The sequence below is a fragment of the Triplophysa dalaica genome, chromosome 1 (genome assembly GCF_015846415.1).
Source record: "Triplophysa dalaica isolate WHDGS20190420 chromosome 1, ASM1584641v1, whole genome shotgun sequence".
NCBI classification, from domain to species: Eukaryota; Metazoa; Chordata; class Actinopteri; order Cypriniformes; family Nemacheilidae; genus Triplophysa; species Triplophysa dalaica.
In genome coordinates this window covers 31350798-31370925 of record NC_079542.1, presented here as the reverse complement: position 1 = coordinate 31370925, position 20128 = coordinate 31350798, and the positions used below count along the sequence as shown (strand labels likewise).

Here is a 20128-nt window from a genome sequence, read left to right as displayed (position 1 = left end):
GTCATCGTTCACTTGTCATTTCAAACCTGTTTGACTTTTGTCCTTGTGCAGAACACAAATAAAAATCTTTATTTCATTTTGGTAACAGCATTGGTGTTGTGTCCATACAATAAATCTAATTTGGTACAGAGGTCGTTCCGTTACCAACTTTCTTCAAAAACTTTTTTTTTCATACAGTCATGCAGGTTTGAAATGACAAGAGGGTGGGTAAATATTGATTTAATTTCTTTTTTTGGGTGAACTGTTACTTTAAGTATCTCAGATATTTCTCCTGAGAAAAAGAGTAATAAATCTCACACATGTCTCCATTAGTTTCAGAAACTCCATTAGTGTCACAAACAGAGCTCAAATTTGTCAAGTCTGCAATCAAAAGTCGATATTATTGAAGATCTCAATATGAACTCATCAAACATTTCTCATCAAATATACACCTCACATCTGAGATACTTGTTTGATACTTAAATGCACCTAAAAACTAAAGTTTTCCTCTGGGCAGTTACTGCTTGTGTTAATATTTTCTTGATAATTCAACTTACAATTCAACATTTCAGAACTTTTTTTTCTGTAAACGGTCCTCCTTTTTGCCCCTTTCCCATATTTGATAACAGTAGAAGATGACGTGCAAGAATAGCACAGCTAATGCAGGCACTGTATACGAGGGACGTAGATTTGGGCGTGATGACTTTCAAAATGTCATAATGATATTGCATGAATCAGCTTCAACAGTAAAGCAAACTGAAAAAAGATACAAAAATCGACCAAAATGATGACCGGGATTAAATGAAAACTCTATATTTATTCAACATAAACAGGTGTAAAAATACATGTATCAAAATATGTCATTTTCATGGTATGTAATTGGCCTGTATTTTGTTAACAGTGGCATATAAACAAGTGAAATGTTCGGTCATAGTACCGACATCATGATAAGACCACAATTTTACATACATTTATACAGTACAGTTATGAAATAGTTTCCAGATCTCAGAGAGTCATTTGTAAGTAAATTCCTCTTTTCTTGTGTCAGGGTGATATGGCCTAATGGTCCGGTAACCGAGAGGTTGAACATTCAAAACCAATTAGGGGCAGATCATTAACAACTTTCTTGAGAAAGGCACTTGATCGCAGGTTTCTCCAAAAGGTTTGTCCTTGTGATACACGTATTTCCAATTGCCTTGGATAAAAAATTGTTATAAGCATCAATTATCATCCTCAAGTTCAGAATGAAATCTTGTCACAATACACACAAAGATTCTCCGGAACATTTCTTATTATACCAAACAATATAAGAGTAAGTAAATAAGGACCGTTTTGACTAGACAGTTGCTGTGTCCCTTTGAATTCAAGTGCAAGAGCAGAAATCGCAATGAACAAGCTCACGCTGCAGACGTGACATTTACGCAGATTCTGAGATGAACCACCGCAGCACTGGTTCCTTGTTCTCTGCCAGCCATTTAATCTTGGCCGTTGTCCTTTCGATAGCCTGCTGCAGTGCTTGAGTTCCAGAGCCGAACCCAGTCTCAGCATTGTCCTTTTGGAACCGTTTCAGCTGAAGAACAGAAGATGACATTTAGGACTGAAGTCAGGTGAAGGTCAGTTCAAGAAATGTGGGACTATATTCACATGCGATAGATTTTTGGTCACAGGTCAAAGTTGTTCACGTACCTGGCTGAGCTCAAATGATGTGCAGAATCTGTAAGTGATGTCACCAATGAGTCTGGAGAACGTGAAAGATCCAGCGCCGTACCTGCCGCGTAAAAGATAACGTTAATATATCCATACAGTTTTCTCTACGACTATTTCCACACAGAAAATACTCACACTTTGAAGATATAGTCCCAGTTTGCTTGGACAAAGTCCCATGCTAACGGTTGACCGATAACGTTACTGGCAATGTACCCGATGGTGGAAGTCGCATCTTGCTTGCGAATCTTTTCGGGGTATAGAGTGTATTCCAGATACCTTGAAACACAAAACAATAACCTTTGCCATTGATACCTAAAGCTGTAAATGAATAAATGTGTGTTTGCTCTCTTAACGGAACCTGTTGAGTAACCAGGGCACTTGGGTGCAGGCCAGAGCAGATCTCAGTTTCACAGCTTCTGCTGCAACTGTTGCATTCTGGAGCATCTTCCAGCCAAAATCCCACTCCTCAGCGCCGCCCTCAGCAATGGCGTTACAGTACACCGTGGACCTCAGGTTGGGATGAATCCTGTTGGGTGCAGAAGAGGTTTTTACTTACTGGTTTCTGAAAACTAGGATGTGTATGTGCTTATTCAGATATTCCAGAGTCAGCAGGAGTCTGGGATCTGGTATTTGTTTGACCCTTGGCATGAATGGATATGCCTGAGACTATATATTAACATATACTGTACATACTTGCTTAATAGCTATGAAGTGAATATAAATCTTATTACAATCCTAAAAACAAGTTGGTCTCACTAATGTTTTCTTGGCAAAATGGCAATAGTACCTAATGTTTCTACTACTATGCTTTCTGAATATTTAAAATGTTCTATGATTTCTTGTATTTTGAATGCAAAATTATAATGGCATGTATATAAGCTATAGTAATACATCTGAATAGGTTTTGTTTATAGTCTTATTGTAATTAAATAAATATCCCCTGTGGTGAAAAAATCTTTGATGTTGTTTATATGGTTATGTGGTTTTTCTAATGTGCTTTCAGACCAACCATGTGCAAATTTATAATTTCAAACCATTGCTGAGTATTGTCTCCATAAAACCAAAGAACATTAAGGACAATTTTAAAAATGCAGTTTGAATGCAGTTACCTAGTAACCAACAGTAAAAAAAAGGATCTGGAAACCAGAAAGATACCATCAACGGAATCAGCTTGTGGGTTTAATGTTCGCTCAGTCCATCTCCCATTATTCGCTTTTTCGCAGAAAGAAAAAACACCTCAAGTGAGCGTAAAAACTTTTTGCGCATAAAATGGATAATGATAGATCTGGATAGAAACATACACTTGTTTCTTCTTTATTTCATTTTATTATTCTATTTCATTTATCCAATTTATGACAATATTCATCATATGTATTCATTCATTTATTTTATTATTCACTTCTATTCATATTATTTGCTCCTTACTTTCCTGTTGTTTAACCTCGTTGGGAGTTGTATTGTGACTTATGCTGATATGAGTATCCATTGGTCTCCATCTCAAGGTTCATAATAATGTCATGAGACAATGTTTTGATACTGTAATCTTGAATGGTTAAAAACACATATTGAATCTGTTTCTAGTCAGACAAAGTTTGACAGAGCTTGACTGAGCATCAACGCACAACCTACATTATTCAATAAATCATTTTTCTGTCTATTTAACATCACTTTGTCTCTTGCCTGCTGTTCTTCCCTTCAGCTCTATATCTACCTGTTTGTTGGGTTAAAGGATTGACTCACAACGGAGTTGATATTTCCAAGTGTAATTTGTTCCTGACGGAGAGAGATCTAGTGAAACTGGACTCAAAGTTTAGATCTATAAGATCTACAAGCCATATCTCATAGTTGGATCTATCAATACCCAGCTAATGACGTCATAAACCTGTAACCAATCACATCAACTTATTTAAAGGGGTTATTTGACTCGGATAAAACAAATATTATTGTTTGCTTTAGATGTAATACAATGTGTATACATGATATAAGGTTAAAAAATGCTGTATTTTCCACATACCGTGCATGTTTGTATCTCCTCTTTGCCCTGCCTTTCTAAAACGCTCATCGCTCTGAAAGCGAGGTGTGCTATGATTGGTCAAGTCACTAGTGCATAGTGATTGGTCGAATACTGCACGGAAATGTTACGCCTCTTACCATATTCGGAACATCAGGCTGCGCCAGTCACGGTACAATGAGATTTACACTTAAATACTTAAACTTTTGCAATTTTACGGGTCTAATACTGTACATGCACGGGCAACTTATAACACACAAAGACACAGAAAAACACGTATTTCCGCGTATTTTAATATAATTAGTGATTAGTAATATAATTTTTAACTATTTTGTAATGTGCATTGTTCATTTTATTATTTGTTTGTTTACTTTGTTATATTGCTATAGATTGCTATATTGCATTTAGTGTTATTTCCATTTTAGATGTAGTTTTATTTATATTCAGTTAATAATTTTGGCCCAGTTTCATAGACGAGGCTTATCTTAAAGGGGTCATATGGCACAAATAAGCGTTCGTGTCTTTGGTGTGTTTTAAGTTGTCCATGAATGAATTAGACACGTAAAATTGCAGAATTGAAATTGTCGGAACAAAAGATACAGTCTATCTGACAGCGAATGCTCACGGAGAACTGCCTGAAACGCCTCGTGTAACCACAGCCCCAAAAATCTACATCCGTTTGTGGTATGATTTATTAAGATCTCCCAAATGTATACGCAAGGAAGATGGGTGTACCTGACAGTACAATTGCTTTGGAACCTGATGTTCCATATATGGTAAGAGGCTTTAGATTTTCGTCACACGCTTGCAGTATTCGACCAATCACGCACTGGTTAACTGGCCAATCATAGCACACCACGCTTTTCAGAGCGATGAGCTTTGTAAAATTCTGCGCGTTTCAGAGAGGCGGGGCAAAGAGGAGATACAAACAATCACGGTATGTGGAAAATACAGTGTTTTTTAACCTTAAATCGTGAAACATTGCATTACATCTAAAACAAAAAATTATATTTGTTTTTACATCGTGTCATATGATCCCTTTAAGCAAGGATTATTGATTAAATAAGGATAATAAATCACGTTTTGAAAATGCGTCAGAAAAAAAACATTACTGGTGTGCATCTTGAGACAAAACAATGGCCCCGACATATTTTAAGACCAGGGCAAGTCATTCACAGATAAGACAGCTCAAATATTAATTTTAGTCTGGGAGTAGCCTTAAGCCTTGTCTATAAAACCACCCCTTAGTGCTTAAAACGTCATTTTATATTCAGGCAACATTTCTCATTTTCATTTGCTGTATTTCCTAAAACAACATTTAGGCTGATATTTCATTTCAATTAACCATCATTTTTACTGTAATAACTTTGCCAATTTGCACTTTATAGAGGCCATCGGGTTGATTTATATTACCACCCATGTTTATTTCGCCATCTATAGAGTGCTCAATTTTAAAGCGTAACTATAGGTCATAATATGCTGCTCGCACAAATAAACTATGGGCTCTTTTTTATATTACTCAGTGAGAAAATTCACACGAATCTTGATGGTCTTATAGGGTTCAACAAACTAAGATTGCCTTATACATGGATTTCAATTGAAGTGAAGAACTGCATAATAGACATCTTCAGAAAATTGTTTAGTTTCCTCTAACATGCGCTTACGTGTTCTTATGAGGATTCTGCATCCACCTTCTAAACCAGCTTTTTGTGAGATCTCTACAACCCTCCACACCAGTACTGCAGGCTAGAGACAACGCAATGATCTGCGTGAACCTGAAATGAAACAAATCAACCATTATGAATATCAACCATAACTTCATCTCATACTGTATAAATCCAATAAAACACTTGACTCAGAAAACGTCTTTACTGGTCTGTGTGGCCGGAAGGCACCGTCGTCCAGTTCGAAGTGAGAGTCCCGAAATGCTTAAATAGAGGTTTGACTTGTTTCTTGACATATGCCTAAAAAGAAATGCATACAACAGCACTATATATTATCACTGTTTTACATTACAATGTTAAGATCAAGATGAGATTTGACGACCTGCATGGCGCCATAAACCTCACTCCGGTCAAACAGTTGGAAAAAGTAGTTCAGATTCCTCAAAGCCGCCTGCCATGGAATGTATTCCCGCTCATACAAGAGATATTTTGTTGTCCTCAGGGCAAGTGTAATGTTTATAATAGACGCTCTGGAAAAAAAAGAAAAAACATTTTTTTACATGTCACAGACGCAAACAAGCACATCAAGCAACATCTCACCTTGCTACATTAAATGCATCATCCAGAAGTTGAGCTCTGTTCACCACTGGTATTATCTATGTAAAAACCAATGAGATACATTTGTTTATGTGTGTTTTGTAGTTTCATGACTATTCGTTATATGGTTTTCTGATAGTACCTGGTGGTTTGACTCCAGCTGGCTGAGAAGGCGCTCCCAGTTCTCAAGGTCATAGTTCACTCTGAAGTATCCGGACGCATGAAGGTTAGCCAGCACCCACTCCCCTCGGCTGACCTTCATGGGTTTGTGTATGGCTTTGGATGCGTAAAGAATTTTAGAACTTATAACATTTAAGAAGTTACAGTACTGCTGTGTAGAATAGCACTGCTAAATCAAAACATGCACAGATGATATAGCGTTTAGCATATAAGTTGCTAATGTGTTTAGCAATTCAGGAAAATTCGTAGCACAAACTTTAATAGGTTAATAGGTTAAGGGTTTGTCGATTTATCCTGAAGTATCATACCAATCTCTCAGCTTTTAACCAATAAACATAATGAATTTATTACATAGTAAAAAGCAGTGATTTAAAAGTGACTTATTTAAAGGAGTGATGAATTAAAATCACAGTTTTAACCCGAGTTTTAGCTATATAACAGGGAATTGTATTCACGCAGACATCATGTAAGTGTTAAAACAGAAAATGCCCTTGTTACGGAGATTACATCTTTTATTGACACACGGCCCAGCGAACGCTAGGTTCTGGGATGAACCTATCTATGACATTGATAGGTTGAACACCTCCTCCACAGAAAAATATCAACGACTACTTCTCTAGCCCCGCCCACTGGTTCGCGAATGACAATTCTGAAGTGGCACGGAACTAGATAGAGTGAGCAAGCAATAAACAAACATGCCGTTAAAAATAGCTAAATATTGTGCCACCCCTGGTTGTGGAAGAATACAGTCGCTGCATAACCTTCCATCGGATTCCGACATTAGTAATGTGGGGTTAAAGATGTTCCAGCTCATGTGGGAAAAACATTATCCGATAGGAATGGCGAAGCAAACTTATGCAAAACATTTTTGTACTATGCGTCACTATGCTTTGTTAGACATCGCTTGACGTGCCCTGAGCACTATTCACACAAGATTATTATTACCTGGGGACCTCTAGTCATTTGTATTAATTCCAAATGTTGTCTGTGATCTTAAGCCTGTGCGAATCGCCATCTCTGTGATTTGGTGGGCTCAAGTATCATTTTTCAAGGTTTTTTCCTCTGTTTGTGAATGGTGAATGGTGAATGGTGCTAATGTGTTACTCAACTTTACGTCTCGAACCAAATTCACAGAAGGGTCCAGCTACGCAAACTGCTATCCAATCTAAGCAGTGGTCGTTTACTTATAAAGTCTTCAATGCGGCACACCATTAAAACATGTTGAACAGGGTTTTTCTCAAGTTAAAACAGTTTTGCAAGCTTTACTCCCCAGTTGTTATAAAACACAAATGCATTTTTCCAAAATCTATAGTTTAAGTACAACCCCCTGTAGTATAAAGACTAATATTTGACTTTTTGCCTTACTTCACACTGGGCCGGTGACCCTGAGGTGGAGCACGGGGGCTCATAACTGAAGGAACTGAGATGTTATTGGTTGAGCTACAGCATCTTAAAGCTGTAAAAACATCTTGAGGAAGTTTGAAGACACCTTAGAGGGATTAATATACCTGATTTCTGTAGAAGCCACAGCTGATCCTCCACTTGGCCGTTTTTCATCCATTTGATTGGCACAAACCATTCGTAACTGAGATTTGACAATATGCAATTAGACTAATAACATATATATTTTTTTCTCAAACACTGATGTTTCAGAACATACTTGAATTCAGATTTGCGTTCCACCACTGCCTGTGAGTCCAGCAGGAAGTGTTTCTGACTGACGTTGCCGTTCCGGGTATCAATCGTGATGACGGGTAAACCCATCTGTAGTATCCAGCGATTCATGATGTCATGAACATTCCGTGGTAATTTAACACCTGAAGTTTGGTCAGCTGCCTGGTTGAAACATTACATACATGCATAAATGCACAGTTCTAGCATAAACCAAGCATCGTGTAAATTGCAACAACAGACCTTTTGAAGATGGTCCCAAAGATCGGAATGCACAGAGCTTCCAAACGCAAACTGCTTGAGGTAATTCTTTAGGAAAGGAGCGATGCAAACTGTTTCATCTTATCAGAATATAAAGAGTGAACATATTGTTGAGAGATGAGACAACAAGGAGACTTACACTGAGTCCCTTGGCAAACACATGCTCTGTCAGGAACTCAGAGAGCATTCGAAGAACCGCCGCTCCCTGTAAGGCGAAACATGTGTACAGATGATATATCTTTGACTCGACAGAAACGACTTGACAGCTTCATGACTTTCATTGTTTCATTACTTTCTCTAGAATCCAAATAGCAACAAGCACCTTAGGAACTGCAAAACCCGCTAAGGTTTGTGAAAGCGACTTTTTGATGGGCAAGCACTACATATTTTCAGAAAATGTGACTTGTAATTGGTAAACAGCGGCAACCATCATGCACAATCAGACTTTTGTACCTTGCTGTAGGATATGGTGTTGAACATTTCGCTTATTTCTGAGGGCGTGTTGACCTCTTCCTCCTTCCGGGAGAGGGGATGAGAAGTTGTCAGGCTATCCACAGCAAATGCTCTTTGCAGGTCATATAGAATTACCTGGTCTTTCTAGGAAGGAGTAGATCATGAGTTACAGGCTTGGTTGATGAACAAAACAGTCGTTTGAATCTGGCCGAGAATAAGCTGGATTTGATTTATTGCCACAAGGGCTAAAACCTTTTTTTACGTATAAGGAGCCTGTTTTTTTCCATGAACAAGAATTCTGTTACACTGAAACACGCAACACTGTAGTGAGTTATCTTAACTCTTTGTATGCCAGATTTTTTTTAAGTTGCCATCGGCCCTACAATTTTTGATAACTTTAATCAACAATTTCATGCCCTCTACAGAATATATCTTATATTCTATGTTTCATATCATGAAATTCACATATCAAATGAGAGTAGTCAGCTTTCCAAAAAATTAAAGAAAACCTTATTTTTTACCCATCATGAACGGGTTGGTTTCAATACTACAACATTCTGAACAAAAAAGTTTGGAAAAATGTGTTTTCGTCAAAGACGTCCTACAAATCGGATTTAAGAACGATGAACAAAACACAGACAGAGCATTTGTTTGTTTATGGATCTGTTCACGTTTTCAGGAGATGTATCTCGCGACTCCTACCGTATAACAATAAAAAAAGGCCAAGCAAAAATAATTCTTATCATAAATTATGGAAAATGTAATTAATGTAGATTTATATTATTTCCAAATATCCAAATATTGATGGTTCTTAATCGGCTTTCCTAAATAACGCACATTTTCTGTAGTTCAGACAAACATGTAGTCCCACTTCCAAACATTGAACAAGCAGAAATCTTTTGGAGGCGCGTCAAAGTCACATTGTTTCTATTGAATGGAGTATCGCAGAGATGACTGCAGAGATTTGCAGATTTTTGTTGGCAAACCCGGAAGCAAGTTAGCATTTTAGCACTTCCAGTTCCATCGCTCCAAAGTCAATTGGTTTTTGAAAGGATTTTCGAGTAAATACCTAAAATAAGGTCTGTCATGATTCCGCTATCATGTCATGTTTATTCTTGTTCTTGGAGCGGAGTCATAGCCTTAGGGTTTTGTGTGAGAAAGTCATGGTTTGGTTTATATATTGACGTGTCATGCTCTTTCTCGTGTCTCGTCAGTGTTTCCCGCCATCTCGTTTCCTTATAACCTTCCCATTAGTGCTTAATCCCCAGCACCTGTTCCTTGTTAATTATCCTTTGTCTGTCTCCCCTTTAAAACACCCTTGTGTTCATTGTTCTATGCTCGTTCATTGTGCTTGTGCTTGTGCTGTGAAAGTTTCGGTGAATGTTGTGGAAGTTATTGTATGCTGTTTCTGTTTGTACCTTGCTGTGCCTTCCAAGTTCTTGTTACCCCTGTGTCTAGTAAGTGTAGTTTAGTGTTTGTATTAAGTGTTTGTTTTCTTAGTTTAGTTAGTCTGTGTCCTTGTTGTAGTAAATAGTTTATCCTGTTTTGTTTTGTTCCTGTTTTATGTTTATCATTAGAGTCTTGTTAACCCGCATCTTGTCTTGTCTGGCACCAATTGGGTTCTATCATGTCGAACCATGCCAAAGGTCTATGGTTAACAAAAAATGTATTCTTTGGCAAAACATGCCAGTTATAACCCCTATTGACTTTTTTTAAAGCTTTACTGTGTTTCAAGAACAGGGGCTAATAACAAATTGCTAAAAGCGACTATATCCTTTGGCTGGGATGTTCAATTCCATCATGCATAAAAATCTTTCAAAAGATGCAACATGTACACAAATCTCACAATGTTCCAGCTGGGCTCTGCGTGATCGGCGCCCAGATACTCCACGTACGATGCGAACCCTTCGTTCAACCATAGGTCGTTCCACCATTTCAGCGTCACAAGATTTCCAAACCACTGGAAGAATAAATCGCATGACAAACAATGAATTGTGCTCTGACAAATTTCAAAAACGTAGAGATGAGGTCCATCTTGCACAAAACATGTTTCAACCATTAAAGTCGGCTCAACTGAGCCGTGACATACCATGTGAGCCAGTTCATGAGAAACCACAGTCACAATCCTCTGTTTGTTGCCATTGGCAGATGTGTGGGCATCGTAGAGAAGGGCCGTCTCTCTGTACGTGACAAGACCCCAGTTCTCCATTGCTCCGGATTTAAAGTCAGGCAAAGCAATCTGGTCTAGGAGTTTATTTGACAGTCATTTTACACTACTTTTAAGTGTATAGTTCACAAATAATCGCCCAATTGGATGAACCCAACCATACCTGACTTGGATAGTGGATAGCTGGTGTTGTAATATTTCTCAAAGAACTCCAATATTGGCTGTGTGATGTTAAGCGCGTAATTTCCTTGTCCCTCTTCAATGGCCTTTTTCCGCGCCCATATTCTAACCTTTGACAGAGAAAACAAAAATGTTACGAAAGGCTAATAATTTTTGTCTGTATTACAAATGTAACGTATGTGTGGAGGTACTACCAAAACACCCTTTTTGTCTTTAGTGTTGATGTACGTAAAATCACTGACGACGAATGCAACTAGATAGGTTGACATCTTTTTTGTGGGTTCAAATGTCGTCCTGGTAACTGTAATTCCATCGATATTCAGATTCTCTGTCTCTTAAAATCGAATAACAAAATTAAAGTATTGAAAACTAAACATTTGAAGCAGCAGTATAAACTACAGTACATGTGCATATAATAAAACAGCCTGATCTCACAGGAAATCCTATCTATTTTACGAGGTGGCTAATACGCACTGAATGAATTCGTATGATGTGAATTACACAAAAATGCACGATTAAAAAAAACAGATCCGCCCCTAATCAAACCCTTGAACAGAGCAGTCACTGGCGCGAAAGCAAAGTGTATTAAAATGTACAAATGACATATTACGAATTCATAGGAATTAGCCATAAAACAGTTACGAACTGCCGTAAGACTATGTTAAAAACGGCATATACACCACAAATTTTTAACATGTATATTTTTGGACGACTTGGTAGGTTTTTACCAAAGCAATACAACATTTGACACAGAAAGCATAAAGTTGACATATGATTCAAATTTGTTGATGACAAAACAAGCAGAGTTGAAGTGAACGGCAACATCATGAAGACATATGTGTTGGCCTTAAAAAAAGGAAATGCTGCATGACATTTAACCAAAAGACAACCATAAAGTGCAAGCTCTGCATGAGAAAATGCAAACTTTGCCCTTTAAAGAAGAAGTTTTTGAGAATTCAATTCAGCCATTTGAAAACTTTGCTGTAGCATGTTTGGGCCTGTGCAGATTATATAAATCAGTGATCACAGATATGAGGATTGTCTTACTGATTTCTTGGCCGTTGGACAGTGCAATGGTTTCAGGGTCATGAATGAGAGTAATATGAAACACAGCCTTCATGGCAGGTTCGTCAAAACACGGGAAAGCTTTTCTAGCGTAGGTGGCCTGCATCTGAGTAATGGCAATGATTCTAGAAAACAAGAGAGTAATTTAATATGAAGTCATATATGTATTTTTATACTATAGTTTACTTTTTATACTATACTTACACAATGAATGAAAATATGGCAACCTTTTACAATGAGGTTGTATTTGTTAACATTAGTTATTGCATTTGTTAACATTAGTTTAGCATTTATTAATCTTAGTCCATGTTAATGAATAACAATTTTAAATTGAACTTTAAACATTATTTAATGCACATTGAACTAACATGAACAATCGTATTGGCATTAACTAACATTAGCAAAAATACTTAGTAACTTTGGTAAAATTACTAAGAAAAGTGACAGCTGCAATCCTTTCTTGAGCAAGTATGTACAATGGTTTTTAAAACTATACATATATATATATATAAAGATGAATACGTAGAGTAACCTGCATTTCTAACAAAGATGCTGTTGGAGAGCAAATCTTACGGATTGCAGCAAAATGTCTAGATTCAGTTGTTTAGATATGGCTATATGTGCAATAAAATTCACTGAGTGACTTAAGTTAACATATTCAGTGATGGCTAATACACCCTTTGAGAGCCATTAACAGCCAAAATGATGGTCCCTACGCCATCCAAATATGTTTAGGATGGCTAGTTAATGGCCCACTTAGTGGGTATATACACCCTTCTTACTTTTTTCTGCCATCTTCCATATATTCACTCCTGTAGAAGCCTTCCAGGTCATCGGCCAGCTCTCCTCTGAACTCCGTATACAGCCAGTAGGACTTCCCAGGCTTCAAATTTCCATTCAGCTTAATCACCAAATAATGCGTCTCTGTCTGAAACCATGTTGTCTTAATGGCTGGAGCTGTTACACCATCAAGTCCCATTAGCTTTGCATGGTGCCCATTAAATAGTGTCAAGTTCAGTTTGTTGGAGTGGATTAATATCAAGTCTGTCTTTTTCAGACAAGTAAACATCACACTAGAGTTCCCAGTAAAAACATACATCCCGTTGGGATCCATTACCAAATGGGGCCAAAGAGTCACATTGTAGTGCCGAGGAGCCAATGTATCAGGCAGTCTGTACTTATCCCACAGTTCATTTGAAGTTGGAGTGGAAGGTACCATGGATGTGGTAACATTCAATTTTGCTGCGTTTTTCGACTTTTCTCGATTGTAAACGATGGATAATGCAATGATTGTCAATAAGGCTATTGTGGCCAATACCATGGCTGCAGTGGCCATATTTTTGCTGATGTAATATCCTTTCGCCATGGCTGGCTCTGATTTGGGACGCCAAGGGGTTTGTGGGATTGTTCAGTTTTCTCTTTGCTGTTGAGGTGATGCTAGCATGACATTGCTTTTAACAAAAACAAACAGACGGCTTCCATCTTCTCAAACCTAGAAGAAGCGATGCATAATCTTATTACTGTTTTTTTGTGAGAGGTAAAAGTATTTTTTCTCTCCAAACATTTATTATTCTTTTTTCCCAAAACCATAATAAATCAAATAAAAGGCAAAAGAGTCATACTGTTCTTTTTCAAAATGTTAAGATAAACCTATGAAGTCCATGTGCCAACCAAAAATGGTATACATTTCATGCTTAAAAAACTCTATCGTATATTCTCATTAGTTATATTTGACTTTAAAAGTATAATAAACATGTTTGTTTTGCTGAGTTGATAAAAATTGGTATAACCACAGTTTGACTGCAAGTGCTATTGTTATACTGTAGCAAATAGTAACCATACAGAATATACTGTACATATTTTGTTTTTTTAGTGAAACTCATTTTCAACCCGGCTGTCTGCCATGCATACATGTCAGATTTCATTTCATTCAGAATTATTATAAACATACCTGCAAACTCGGGTGAAGTGAAAATAGTGACAGTCATACACAGCGCAGGGGGGGGTTGGAAGGGGGTTTAGAGGGTTACAGTGTTTATATTTCTCTATATTTTCTTTTGTGGCAGAGCAGGTTCGGACAATTCATTTCAAATAAATAATATTTAATCAATTGAGCCCAGTCGAATATGTATATAAAAAGTGAACATCTAATGTTTTATCATGGCATTTATTTTATATACTGATACGCACAGTTTGTAGGCTCTGGTGCTAAAGCAAAGTCCTAGTGGCCTATTTTAATATGTAATAAAACTACAGACAACACAATGTAACAACTGAAATGATGAAATTCATCATGAGCAGAAGTACTTACAAAGTTACTAACAAGTATCCTTTCCATGCCATTCATACTAGAACTGATTGCAAATAATCTCCTATTTAAACATTATTGATAATAAAATGCTCTTAAAATGCTGATTAATTATGCTATTTATTTTATTAATATCATTAATGCTAAATGTAGATACAAAACGTTATGGTTTATAATGTCACAAAGCTATATAGGAAACAGTAAACGCTACATATTTTTTTTACATTGAGCTTTTCATGTGCTGCACATTGAGGTTTAGTATATAAAAGTCGGTCTAGCCAGGTGTAACCAGGTCTAACCATGCACATTCATTATCTGTTTTCTTTTACAGGTGCTTCCTCTTTGTTTGCATGTGCAGCTGGTGTCACTTCCTTCCTTCCTGTTATCATGGGAGTGAAAAAACTAAACACATGCATACAATTTAACACATAGGGCCTAATGTAACAACTGCTATGTATGTAACAATCTGCTATTAGGCCTTTGACGTCAAGTCGGCTGTGTCATAATATGACATACAGTATGACTCTCAGTGTCATATTGAGAATTTTAGAATCACAAATTATTTTGTTTCTTTTAAATAGTTTACAAAAGTTAGGCCTGTGTATGATTGTTGCACTCTCAGAAAAAGTACAAAACTAACACTGTAAAAAAATAATATTTTCAGCAACATCTTTTGTTTTCAACTTGTTAATGTTAAAGTCTATTCTGTAATTTTTTTACTACATTTCAAAATATGTGAAGATTCTGTAGAGTAAAACTTCTGTGAACATAAAGGTTTATTGCAGTGTATACTTTTTAAGGTACATTAGCCACTGTGATTAAATTCTTTCATCATTTAGTCACTCTTTTGTCATTTTAAACCTGACTTTTTTTTCTTCTGCAAAACAAACCAAAATTTTTTTGAAGTATGTTGGTAAACAAAAAACATTGGTCCCCATTGACTTCTATTGTATGGACATAGAAGCAAACCATGTCAACGGGGATCAGCAGTTTTCTGTTTTTTTTTAAACATTATCTTTTGTGTTTGGCAGAAGAAGAAAAGCCTTACAGGTCTGAAATGACAGGATTCACATTTTTGGGTGAACTATCACTTTAAGGTTTCCTCTTTTTTACCTCTACTGAACATTTTGGAGTACAGGTTAATGTTTTGTTCCCATAAGAACAAAAATATACCTCACAGGTCTTTATTTGAGTAATTTCAGAGATGCCTGTTTGCCATTTAGGTATTTTGGATTTACTTGTGTTCCATGAGAAGCCAGTCTTTGAGTAATTCTCTAATCCTTGCATAAGATCTGTTCTCAAGTAAACTAATGTTTAATTTACAAGTGTTTGGAAAAAAGAAAGCTCTTTTTTTTCTTTAGGTAGATGTGTGTGAAAGTTCAGCTTGCAGATGTTTTGGCAAAAAAGAACTGCAGTGGACTCATAAGGGAGCACTAAAAACAAATCATTACACTAACATGCATAAAATACAAAACATACATTTCATTACGCACCACAAGTTTTGAAATGCCAATATAGATAAACCTGATGTATCCATATATTGTAAAGTCCCCATGAAGGCTAGATTGTGTCCACACCACACTTTTCAACCAGCAAATCATCATCCCAAACATATTCCCCAGTTGCATTTTAAAGATCATAACAAAGATGGTCCACCAGATACAATATGAGCGTCAAACTATAAGAAGCAAATTCATGCTTGACCAAAAGGCATGCAAAAATCTTGCCATATTACTGTATCGTTCTAAATTAACATGAAAATTATTTTTAAAGCACTCTCACCTATGGCACAAAATGTTGCAGCATTCAGAATGTTTTAACACATGCCTGAGAGTTTTACATATTTGATTTTATTTTAGTAGATAATCTGGTGTTAAGAGTCTCCAGCTGGAAGTCATTCAAGTAAAAGGTCATAAACAAATTCTCTGTTACCCTAAATATGAAACAGACACATTGTTGTCCAAACCTCTAAAATAGAAAGCTTTTCCTGATCTTATCCATTGACCATATGCTAAATCGTTCCAGAAGTCCAAGCAGAAATTCATAAATCTTGCACCAATTCTTTATCTTGTTACATCTTTGATCTTAAATCTAAAACAAACAAAGGTAACACATGCTCATCAAAGCTGAATTAAGTATACATGCATTTACCAGGTATCCGTAGGAATTCACGAAAGCAGATGAGTAGATGTGTAGATGATGAAGCTGATGGGAAACACTCTCTCTCTCTTTTTCTCTCTTTCTTTCCATTGGGAGGAGGGGCGATCCAAAGGCTGCTCAGGTTTCTCTTACACATACACGCCCACACAGCCAAAACCAAATTTTTGTCATTGAGGTTTAGAGAGTATTCACAAAAAAATAAAATAATGTTGTCTCAGATACTCCCTTCTAAAATATGTATATAACACGTCTCTCTAACAGAGTCAAATAGACTCAAATGAAAGAGTTGTTGATATAGAATTAGGTATTATAATTAAAATTAGCCATATTTGTGAATTTTAGAAACACAAAGACCATTTGTTAAGAATTCATAACCAAAAAGAACAACCTTATCTAATTGGTGTTATTTTTCTTTTTTTCTGAGCATTTCATTGTTTTACAATAGTTATTTATGGTTTAAGAATCTTCTCTCTCTTAAAACATGATCAATTAAAATGCCCAAATATCACCCAGTATACTAGCTGTATATTCTTGCAAATATAATGCATTGAATAATACAATTCCATGTATTGGAAGCAAGTTGTCATGGTTCCACTATCATGTCATGTTTTATTCTTGTCTCAAGTGGAGCCATGGCATTGCCTGATGGTTTTGTGTGGGGAGAGAGGTTTTTGACAATGACGGTCTTCCATACTCTCCCCGAGTCGCGTGATCATTCCTACCCTCCTGTTTCCTAGTTTCTGTTAATTACCTTGCCTATAAAGAGTCCTCATGTTTCTTTGTCTCGTTGCTCGTGCATTGTTTGATTCTTGTTCGTTCCAGTATGATGTCCCAAGTCATTGTTCCTGTTCCCTATTTCCACGTGTCTTAGTAAGTGTCAGTTTAGCGTTTGTTCCCAGTGTTTGTTTTGTAGTCTTAGTTAGTCAGTGTTAATTGTTAAGTTTATATTTCCCTGTATTGTTTTACCCCATCGTGGGTTTTTGTTTTGCTTGTTTTGTCAGTGTTTATGTTTAATAAATCCTTGTCACATCTACCGTCCGTGTCTGCCTGCAATTGGGTTCTCACGCCATGTCTCACATTGAGTTTCATGACAGAATGCACGAGCCACAACAGAACCCAGTAGGCAGCATGGACGGTACGACGTTGTCCTTGCGGTCTCGCCAGGCCCACTTGATGCTTGGATTCCGCCAGGGGAATTATGGTGACCAGGAGTTCGCCAGGGCATTCTCGGCGGTGGCGGAGGTGACCGAGTTTGGTGAGGCGGAGTTGAAGACGATCTTCAACTGCTGCCTCACCCGGCGCCTCACACCGTCAGAGAAGAGGCTGCTGGCTCCCTTGGGGTTTGCGGACATGGTCAGGTACGTGGCCAACCGTAGCGATCCCGGGGGTGAGGTTCCACATGGGACTTTCACCCCACGGTCGAGCGCTGCGGGGGGTATCGTCCTGGCCGCCGCTGCCCTTGGGGAGTCAGTACCCTCTGGCTCGAGCTCCACGGTCGCCAGCCCTTCTGGTGGAGTCCAAGATGAGTGGGTGGCTAGAGACTCGAGGACGACGTCGCGGGAGTCCTCCTTCCCGGTACTCCCTCGGTTCCCCACTGGCCCGGCTGAGTCAGCCGTGGGCCAGACTGACCGTAGTGGGAGGAGAAGGCCACGTGGAGGACGTCCCAGGCCGAAATTGCTGTCCTGTCGCCCAGTTCAGCAACCGGCAACAGTTCCGGGTTCCCCGAGTCCTGTGGTCCCGAGTCCGGTGGTGTCAAACCCCAAATATTTTTTGGGGGGGCGCTGTGGGAAGGTGACGGTCCGTCCGGCACCGAGCCCGGCCCAGCAGCCGCCGGAGGTCGCTGCCCAGTCGCCAGAGGTCGCTGCCCAGTCGCCAGAGGTCGCTGCCCAGCCGCCGTCAGAGAGCGCTGCCCAGCCGCCGTCAGAGAGCGCTGCCCAGCCGCCGTCAGAGAGCGCTGCCCAGCCGCCGTCAGAGAGCGCTGCCCAGCCGCCGTCAGAGAGCGCTGCCCAGCCGCCGTCAGAGAGCGCTGCCCAGCCGCCGTCAGAGAGCGCTGCCCAGCCGCCGTCAGAGAGCGCTGCCCAGCCGCCGTCAGAGAGCGCTGCCCAGCCGCCGTCAGAGAGCGCTGCCCAGCCGCCGTCAGAGAGCGCTGCCCAGCCGCCGTCAGAGAGCGCTGCCCAGCCGCCGTCAGAGAGCGCTGCCCAGCCGCCGTCAGAGAGCGCTGCCCAGCCGCCGTCAGAGAGCGCTGCCCAGCCGCCGTCAGAGAGCGCTGCCCAGCCGCCGTCAGAGAGCGCTGCCCAGCCGCCGTCAGAGAGCGCTGCCCAGCCGCCGTCAGAGAGCGCTGCCCAGCCGCCGTCAGAGAGCGCTGCCCAGCCGCCGTCAGAGAGCGCTGCCCAGCCGCCGTCAGAGAGCGCTGCCCAGCCGCCGTCAGAGAGCGCTGCCCAGCCGCCGTCAGAGAGCGCTGCCCAGCCGCCGTCAGAGAGCGCTGCCCAGCCGCCGTCAGAGAGCGCTGCCCAGCCGCCGTCAGAGAGCGCTGCCCAGCCGCCGTCAGAGAGCGCTGCCCAGCCGCCGTCAGAGAGCGCTGCCCAGCCGCCGTCAGAGAGCGCTGCCCAGCCGCCGTCAGAGAGCGCTGCCCAGCCGCCGTCAGAGAGCGCTGCCCAGCCGCCGTCAGAGAGCGCTGCCCAGCCGCCGTCAGAGAGCGCTGCCCAGCCGCCGTCAGAGAGCGCTGCCCAGCCGCCGTCAGAGAGCGCTGCCCAGCCGCCGTCAGAGAGCGCTGCCCAGCCGCCGTCAGAGAGCGCTGCCCAGCCGCCGTCAGAGAGCGCTGCCCAGCCGCCGTCAGAGAGCGCTGCCCAGCCGCCGTCAGAGAGCGCTGCCCAGCCGCCGTCAGAGAGCGCTGCCCAGCCGCCGTCAGAGAGCGCTGCCCAGCCGCCGTCAGAGAGCGCTGCCCAGCCGCCGTCAGAGAGCGCTGCCCAGCCGCCGTCAAGTCCGGCTGCCCAGCCGCCGTCAAGTCCGGCTGCCCAGCCGCCGTCAAGTCCGGCTGCCCAGCCGCCGTCAAGTCCGGCTGCCCAGCCGCCGTCAAGTCCGGCTGCCCAGCCGCCGTCAAGTCCGGCTGCCCAGCCGCCGTCAAGTCCGGCTGCCCAGCCGCCGTCAAGTCCGGCTGCCCAGCCGCCGTCAAGTCCGGCTGCCCAGCCGCCGTCAAGTCCGGCTGCCCAGCCGCCGTCAAGTCCGGCTGCCCAGCCGCCGTCAAGTCCGGCTGCCCAGCCGCCGTCAAGTCCGGCTGCCCAGCCGCCGTCAAGTCCGGCTGCCCAGCCGCCGTCAAGTCCGGCTGCCCAGCCGCCGTCAAGTCCGGCTGCCCAGCCGCCGTCAAGTCCGGCTGCCCAGCCGCCGTCAAGTCCGGCTGCCCAGCCGCCGTCAAGTCCGGCTGCCCAGCCGCCGTCAAGTCCGGCTGCCCAGCCGCCGTCAAGTCCGGCTGCCCAGCCGCCGTCAAGTCCGGCTGCCCAGCCGCCGTCAAGTCCGGCTGCCCAGCCGCCGTCAAGTCCGGCTGCCCAGCCGATCTTCCAACCCTGGTCCAGCCCTACAGTCCTGCAGGGGACTAGGACAGTTCCCCCCAGGACTACTCCTGTCAAGCCTCCTGGGGCTCCGCGCCCTGGCGCGTCCCCAAGGGCTGGAACTTCCCCACCCAGCCCTCCCCCTTCTGGACTACCCATGTTTTCTTGTCTGCCCCCACC

General features: G+C 41.2%; 1 protein-coding gene across 1 annotated transcript; it reads right to left on the bottom strand.

Annotated features, from left to right (window-relative positions):
- Nucleotides 1-776: 776 nt before the first annotated feature.
- anpepa (alanyl (membrane) aminopeptidase a) lies at nt 777-16513 on the bottom strand. Its single transcript, XM_056754141.1, has 21 exons — nt 16395-16513; nt 12718-13427; nt 11918-12060; nt 11065-11204; nt 10854-10980; nt 10613-10767; nt 10370-10483; nt 8524-8667; nt 8210-8275; nt 8053-8118; nt 7799-7974; nt 7647-7723; nt 6101-6234; nt 5962-6017; nt 5744-5891; nt 5570-5661; nt 5362-5472; nt 2045-2212; nt 1822-1962; nt 1666-1747; nt 777-1549 (listed from the first exon to the last, which is right to left on the bottom strand). The coding sequence occupies exons 2-21, from the start codon at nt 13299-13301 to the stop codon at nt 1397-1399; spliced, it is 2877 nt and encodes a 958-aa protein (XP_056610119.1). The 5' UTR covers nt 13302-13427; nt 16395-16513; the 3' UTR covers nt 777-1396.
- Between the last annotated feature and the right edge of the window lie 3615 nt (nt 16514-20128).